Source organism: Oncorhynchus gorbuscha, linkage group LG18, assembly GCF_021184085.1.
Source record: "Oncorhynchus gorbuscha isolate QuinsamMale2020 ecotype Even-year linkage group LG18, OgorEven_v1.0, whole genome shotgun sequence".
NCBI lineage: Eukaryota > Metazoa > Chordata > Actinopteri > Salmoniformes > Salmonidae > Oncorhynchus > Oncorhynchus gorbuscha.
In genome coordinates, this window is record NC_060190.1 from 81,400,312 (window position 1) to 81,409,653 (window position 9,342).

The window sequence follows — 9,342 nt, forward strand, 5'->3', positions numbered from 1 at the left end:
GCCGTTCAACGCCACCTGTTGCCCTGCGATGGTTACTGAGTACTGGCAACCATCTTGGCCCATGTTGGTATCCATGGACTGGGTGGTGTACTTCTTGAAGCCCCTGGGACACAGCTGAGTCTGGGAGGCAGCACACGACGTACAGGGGGTAGTGGTCTGGTCGGCTCCGGTCTCATCACAACGGTTCATAGAGCTCTGCTGCGATACAGTAACACAGTGATCACTTCCTCCCAATTCCTCCAGGGTAATATGGACATAGATATTTTGTTGTATGTATTTGTTATGATTCACTGTTGTCATATTTTGGAACCCACTTGGCTCTGGTCAAAAGAGGTGCACTGTATAGGGTACTTCTTGGGACACATACCTGAGTCAATACTTACAGTTTATTCGGAAAGTATTCAGACCCCTTGACTTTTTCCACAATTTGTTATGTTACAGCCTTATTATAAAATGTATTACAATTGTTTTTCTTTAAAAAAAAACAGGTTTATCAAATTTACACAAGTATTCAGACCCTTTGCTATGAGACTCGATATTGAGCTCAGGTGCATCTTGTTTCTATTGATCATCCTTTAGATGTTTCTACAACTTGATTGGAGTCCACCTGTGGTAAATTCAATTGATTGGACATGATTTGGAAACGCAAACACCTGTCTATATAAGGTCCCACAGTTGACAGTGCATGTCAGAGCAAAAACCAAGCCATGAGGTCGAAGGAATTGTCCATAGAGCTCCGAGACAGGATTGTGTTGAGGCACAGATCTGGGGAATGGTACCAAAATCCTTCTGCAGCATTGAAGGTTCACAAGAACACAGTGGCCTCCATCATTCTGAAATGGAAGAGGAACTGGAGAAATTGGGGAGAGGGACCTTGGTCAGGGAGGTGATCAAGATCCCAATGGTCACTCTGACAGAGCTCCAGAGTTTCTCTGTGGAGATGGGAGAACCTTCCAGAAGGACCACCATCTCTGCAGAACTCCACCAATCAGGCATTTATGGTAGAGTGGCCAGATGGAAGCCACTCATCAGTAAAAGACACATGACAGCACACTTGGAGTTTGCCAAAAGGCACCTAAAGGACTCTCAGACCATGAGAAACAAGATTCTCTGGTCTGTTGAAACAAAGATTGAACTCATTGCCCTGAATGCCAAGCGTCACGTCTGGAGGAAACCTGGCACCATCCTTACGGTGAAGCATGGTGTTGGCAGCATCATGCTGTGGGGATGTTTTTCAGCGGCAGTGACTGGGAGACTAGTCAGGATCGAGGTAAGGATGAACAGAGCAAAGTACAGAGAGATCCTTAATGAAAACCTGCTTCAGAGCGCTCAGGAACTCAGACTAGGGTGAAGGTTCACCTTCCAACCGGACAACGACCCTAAGCACACAGCCAAGACAATTCAGGTGTAACGGGTGTCGTCGTCGGAAGAGGAGGAATCGGACCAAAGCGCAGCGCGGTAAGTGTTCATGACTTTTATTTAACTGAACACTGAAACAAAAAGAACAAAGTGCAAAGGGAAACCAGTCCTGTCAGGTACTAAACACTAAACAGTCCTGTCAGGTACTAAACACTAAACAGTCCTGTCAGGTACTAAACACTAAACAGTCCTGTCAGGTACTAAACACTAAACAGTCCTGTCAGGTACTAAACACTAAACAGTCCTGTCAGGTACTAAACACTAAACAGTCCTGTCAGGTACTAAACACTAAACAGTCCTGTCAGGTACTAAACACTAAACAGTCCTGTCAGGTACTAAACACTAAACAGTCCTGTCAGGTACTAAACACTAAACAGTCCTGTCAGGTACTAAACACTAAACAGAAAACAACTACCCACAAAACACTGGTGGGAAAAGGCTACCTAAGTATGGTTCCCAATCAGAGACACCGAGAGTCATCTGTCCCTGATAGAGAACCATACCCGGCCAAAACAAAGAAATACAAAACATAGAAAAAGGAACATAGAATGCCCACCCAAATCGAACCCTGACCAAACCAAAATAGAGACATAAAAAGCTCTCTAAGGTCAGGGCATGACATCAGGAGTGGCTTCGGGACAGGTCTCTGAATGTTCGTGAGTGGCCCTGCCAGAGCCCGGGCTTGATCGCGATCAAACATCACTGGAGAGACCTGAAAATAGCTTTCCAGTGACACTCCCGGTCCAACCTGACAGAGCTTGAGAGGATCTGCAGAGAAGAATGGAAGAAACTCCCCAAATACAGGTGTGCCAAGCTTGTAGCATCATACCCGAGAAGACTCGAGGCTGTAATCGCTGCCAAAAGTGATGAAAAAATAATTAAAACCTGTTTTTGCTTTCTCATTATGGGGTATTGTGTGAAGATTGATGAACAAATATTTAATCAATTGTAGAATGACGCTGTAACGTAAAAAATATTGGAAAAGGGGTCTGAATACTTTCAGAATGCACTGTACGTAAAATACCTAACACTAAGTCTGTAGCATACTGAATAAAACCCCTTAACCACAGTACCTAAGTATGCTAAATCTACAGTACTGAACCTACAGCACTAAATCTACAGTACTGAACCTACAGCACTAAATCTACAGCACTAAATCTACAGCACTAAATCTACAGCACTAAATCTACAGCACTAAATCTACAGCACTAAATCTACAGCACTAAATCTACAGTACTAAATCTACAGCACTAAATCTACAGCACTAAATCTACAGCACTAAATCTACAGCACTAAATCTACAGCACTAAATCTACAGCACTAAATCTACAGTACTAAATCTACAGCACTAAATCTACAGCACTAAATCTACAGTACTAAATCTACAGCACTAAATATACAGTACTAAATCTACAGCACTAAATCTACAGTACTAAATCTACAGCACTAAATCTACAGCACTAAATCTACAGCACTAAATCTACAGCACTAAATCTACAGTACTAAATCTACAGCACTAAATATACAGTACTAAATCTACAGCACTAAATCTACAGTACTAAATCTACAGCACTAAATCTACAGCACTAAATCTACAGTACTAAATCTACAGCACTAAATATACAGTACTAAATCTACAGCACTAAATCTACAGTACTAAATCTACAGCACTAAACCTACAGCACTAAATCTACAGCACTAAATCTACAGCACTAAATCTACAGCACTAAATCTACAGCACTAAATCTACAGTACTAAATCTACAGTACTAAATCTACAGCACTAAATCTACAGTACTAAATCTACAGCACTAAATCTACAGCACTAAATCTACAGCACTAAATCTACAGCACTAAATCTACAGCACTAAATCTACAGCACTAAATCTACAGTACTAAATTGTCCTTATCCTGCTTTGTATTTACCTGCTGGCTCTATACACCTGTCCTGTGGCATAGTGAATAACTACCTGCAGGCTCTATACACCTGTCCTGTGGCATAGTGAATAACTACCTGCAGGCTCTATACACCTGTCCTGTAGCATAGTGAATAACTACCTGCAGGCTCTATACACCTGTCCTGTGGCATAGTGAATAACTACCTGCAGGCTCTATACACCTGTCCTGTGGCATAGTGAATAACTACCTGCAGGCTCTATACACCTGTCCTGTGGCATAGTGAATAACTACCTGCAGGCTCTATACACCTGTCCTGTGGCATAGTGAATAACTACCTGCAGGCTCTATACACCTGTCCTGTGGCATAGTGAATAACTACCTGCAGGCTCTATACACCTGTCCTGTGGCATAGTGAATAACTACCTGCAGGCTCTATACACCTGTCCTGTAGCAGGGTGAATAACTACCTGAAGGCTCTACACACCTGACAACACTATAATATACAACACTACATTAGACAACACTATAATATACAACACTATAATATACAACACTATAATATACAACACTATAATATACAACACTATAATATACAACACTATAATATACAACACTATAATATACAACACTATAATATACAACACTACATTAGACAAAACCATAATATACAACACTATAATATACAACACTATAATATACAACATTACATTAGACAACACTATAATATACAACACTATAATATACAACACTACAATATACAACTATAATATACAACACTATAATATACAACACTATAATATACAACACTATAATATACAACACTATAATATACAACACTATAATATACAACACTACATTAGACAACACTACATTAGACAACACTATAATATACAACACTATAATATACAACACTATAATATACAACACTATAATATACAACACTATAATATACAACACTATAATATACAACACTATAATATACAACACTATAATATACAACACTATAATATACAACACTATAATATACAACACTATAATATACAACACTATAATATACAACACTATAATATACAACACTATAATATACAACACTATAATATACAACACTATAATATACAACACTATAATATACAACACTATAATATACAACACTATAATATACATTAGACAACACTATAATATACAACACTATAATATACAACACTATAATATACAACACTATAATATACAACACTATAATATACAACACTATAATATACATAGACAACACTATAATATACAACACTATAATATACAACACTATAATATACAACACTACATTAGACAACACTATAATATACAACACTATAATATACAACACTATAATATACAACATTAATATACAACACTATAATATACAACACTATAATATACAACACTACATTAGACAACACTATAATATACAACACTATAATATACAACACTACATTAGACAACACTATAATATACAACACTATAATATACAACACTACATTAGACAACACTACATTAGACAACACTACATTAGACAACACTACATTAGACAACACTACATTAGACAACACTATAATATACAACACTATAATATACAACACTATAATATACAACACTACATTAGACAACACTACATTAGACAACACTATAATATACAACACTACATTAGACAACACTATAATATACAACACTACATTAGACAACACTATAATATACAACACTATAATATACAACACTATAATATACAACACTACATTAGACAACACTATAATATACAACACTATAATATACAACACAACACTATAATATACAACACTACAATAGACAACACTATAATATACAACACTATAATATACAACACTATAATATACAACACAAATATACACTATAATATACAACACTATAATATACAACACTACATTAGACAACACTACATTAGACAACACTACATTAGACAACACTACATTAGACAACACTATAATATACAACACTATAATATACAACACTATAATATACAACACTATAATATACAACACTACATTAGACAACACTATAATATACAACACTATAATATACAACACTACAATATACAACACTATAATATACAACACTATAATATACAACACTATAATATACAACACTATAATATACAACACTATAATATACAACACTATAATATACAACACTATAATATACAACACTACAATATACAACACTACATTAGACAACACTATAATATACAACACTACATTAGACAACACTATAATATACAACACTATAATATACAACACTACAATATACAACACTATAATATACAACACTATAATATACAACACTACTACATTATACAACACTATAATATACAACACTATAATATACAACACTATAATATACAACACTATAATACAACACTATAATATACAACACTATAATATACAACACTATAATATACAACACTATAATATACAACACTATAATATACAACACTATAATATACAACACTATAATATACAACACTATAATATACAACACTATAATATACAACACTATAATATACAACACTATAATATACAACACTACATTAGACAACACTATAATATACAACACTATAATATACAACACTACATTAGACAACACTACATTAGACAACACTATAATAGACAACACTACATTAGACAACACTATAATATACAACACTACATTAGACAACACTACATTAGACAACACTATAATATACAACACTACATTAGACAACACTATAATATACAACACTATAATATACAACACTACATTAGACAACACTATAATATACAACACTATAATATACAACACTATAATATACAACACTATAATATACAACACTATAATAGACAACACTATAATATACAACACTATAATATACAACACTATAATATACAACACTACATTAGACAACATTACAAAACACACTACTGACAGACCACACTGAAACAATTCCTATCGACAGACCTAAGACACAACCTATGTGATCTAAAACCAAAGAGAAACATGTCTTACCCCTCCGCTGTTAAACTTAATGCTCTCAAAGAGAGGAGAAAGGAGAAGAAAGAAAGGAGAGGAGGTAACATGGAGATCCTACTACCACAAAGACTACTCCAAGGAGAGAGTTAACATCCAGATCCTACTACCACAAAGACTACTCCAAGGAGAGGAGGTAACATCCAGATCCTACTACCACAAAGACTACTCCAAGGAGAGGAGTTAACATCCAGATCCTACTACCACAAAGACTACTCCAAGGAGAGAAGTTAACATCCAGATCCTACTACCACAAAGACTACTCCAAGGAGAGGAGGTAACATGGAGATCCTACTACCACAAAGACTACTCCAAGGAGAGAAGTTAACATCCAGATCCTACTACCACAAAGACTACTCCAAGGAGAGGAGGTAACATGGAGATCCTACTACCACAAAGACTACTCCAAGGAGAGGAGTTAACATAGATCTAAAGACTACTCCAAGGAGAGGAGTTAACATAGATCCTACAAAACTACTCCAAGGAGAGGAGGTAACATGGAGATCCTACTACCACAAAGACTACTCCAAGGAGAGGAGTTAACATCCAGATCCTACTACCACAAAGACTACTCCAAGGAGAGGAGGTAACATGGAGATCCTAACATCCAGGAGATCCTACTACCACAAAGACTACTCCAAGGAGAGGAGGTAACATGGAGATCCTACTACCACAAAGACTACTCCAAGGAGAGGAGGTAACATGGAGATCCTACTACCACAAAGACTACTCCAAGGAGAGGAGTTAACATCCAGATCCTACTACCACAAAGACTACTCCAAGGAGAGGAGGTAACATCCAGATCCTACTACCACAAAGACTACTCCAAGGAGAGGAGGTAACATGGAGATCCTACTACCACAAAGACTACTCCAAGGAGAGGAGTTAACATCCAGATCCTACTACCACAAAGGGAGGCTTACCTGATATCCTTCTCTAAAACATTGACCCCCCTAATGGTCTGAGTATAGACTTTGATATCAGGTGTTTCTTATGAACAATTCTCTCTTTTATAAATGTATATGTTGTTTCTACAGCGTATCAGAGTACACCGGATATGTTGATGATGCTTATTACGCAAACAGGAAACAGGAAGCGACATATATGTGAAATTGAATCAAACAATAACGTATGTTGATGCTAATAATATGTACAATATTCAATTGTGTTCTCATATGATAAGAGATATTCAATACGCTATAAACTATAGTTTTATTTTCACTCAATTCATTCTCATTAACTTAATGTTGATGACACACGCCTGCCTGTTGTCATTGGTTGCACTAATTGTTTTGTCTACACAACCTTGTTCAAGCATTCATGACATTACCCTGAAGAAGGGCCAATGAGGCCGAAACTTTGGTGTTTTACCCAATAAATGACATGGAGTTTATATATAGTGTGTGAATATTTAAAAAAAAATGTTTATAGCTTATAGTTTATTCACCGTTGGGTCAGCACCTCGACATAAAATATATATTTTTTCTGGGTGTGCCAGCTCATGTGTTTAATTCCTGTTTTAATCAAAAACTAATCTAATTTAAATAATGTGAAATCTATTATTGTACGTTTTACAAGGCTGTGTAGCACTTTCGAAAATACACTTTACAAATAAAATGTATTATGTTATTATAAACGCCATGACAAAAAAGCAATGTCTTACTGCCTGTTGTAAACTACACGTCACCATGGTTCCCAGTGTCAGTAGCAGAATCAGCATGGTGGGTTCCGTTGACTGCATCATGTCGTCCAGTACAGTAGCAGTTTCTCCACAATTAGTCCTCAGTCTCACATCCAAAACAATGGGTCAATGCAGAGTCCGTGGTGTGACAGTGGGTAGGTAACACTGCCCGGTTCTATCCACATATGTGCCTCTCTAGACCAGGGTTCTGTGTCTTTCTCCTCTTCTCCCTTGACAACTGTCTCCATAAAGTGCCAAAACCTTGTAAGAAGTAGTGGAATTCAACTGTTCATTTTTTCTAAAAAAGTGTCAGGCACCTCCTTCGTCTCCTCCCCTAGAGCTCAGCCCTCAGAGCCCTTATCTCGGATCCCCTGAGATGTTAGAGAGCAGAAACTCCCCAAATACCTTCCTAAATTCTGTATTCTACTTCCTGATGGACTGCCTGCTGTGCCAGTGTGAGTTACAGACTGCAGACTACTCCAGTCAAGTTCAATGTGCTGATTGCTGGAGAGGCAGAATGAGGTAGCTAGTTAAACTAGAACCAACCACCCACCAGCTTTAGAACAGAAACGCATGTCTTCCCACTTTATTCCAAACCCCACCGAAAAGAGAAGAGGATTCGCTAGAGGAGCTTCAGTAGAGAGGAGTTTCAGTAGTTTCAGTAGAGAGAGGAATTTCAGTAGAGAGAGGAGTTTCAGTAGTTTCAGTAAAGAGTAGTTTCAGTAGAGAGAGGAGTGTCAGTAGTTTCAGTAAAGAGGAGTTTCAGTGTTTCATTAGTTTCAGTAAAGAGGAGTTTCAGTAGTTTCATTAGAGAGGAGTTTCAGTAGTTTCAGTAGAGAGGAGTTTCAGTAGATTCAGTAAAGAGATTCAGTAGTTTCAGTTTCAGAGTTTCACTAGAGTTTCAGTAGTTTCAGTAGAGAGGAGTTTCAGTAGTTTCAGTAGAGAGATGAGTTTCAGTAGTTTCAGTAAAGAGGAGTTTCAGTAGTTTCATTAGAGAGGAGTTTCAGCAGTTTCAGTAGAGAGGAGTTTCAGTAGATTCAGTAGAGAGTTTTCAGTAGTTTCAGTAGAGAGAAGAGTTTCAGTAGTTTCAGTAGAGAGGAGTTTCAGTAGATTCAGTAAAGAGGAGATTCAGTAGTTTCATTAGAGAGAGTTTCAGTAGTTTCAGTAGAGAGGAGTTTCAGTAGTTTCAGTAGAGAGTTTCAAGAGTTTCAGTAGTTTCAGTAGAGAGATGAGTTTCAGTAGTTTCAGTAGAGAGGGAGGGTAGTTTCAGTAGTT

At 36.9% G+C, this 9,342-nt stretch overlaps 1 protein-coding gene across 1 annotated transcript in view; it reads right to left on the bottom strand.

The window, feature by feature from the left end:
• The window catches only part of LOC124004217 (stabilin-1-like), a 118,636-nt gene extending 110,150 nt beyond the window's left edge, over nt 1-8,486 (bottom strand). Inside the window, exons 1-2 of the mRNA XM_046312980.1 lie at nt 8,050-8,486; nt 1-198 (exon numbers count right to left, since the gene is read on the bottom strand). The exon at nt 1-198 is cut by the window's left edge and continues 73 nt beyond it. Of these exons, the coding sequence (XP_046168936.1) occupies nt 1-198; nt 8,050-8,130 (279 nt within the window). The 5' untranslated portion in view covers nt 8,131-8,486. The remainder of the gene's footprint in view (nt 199-8,049) is intronic.
• Between the last annotated feature and the right edge of the window lie 856 nt (nt 8,487-9,342).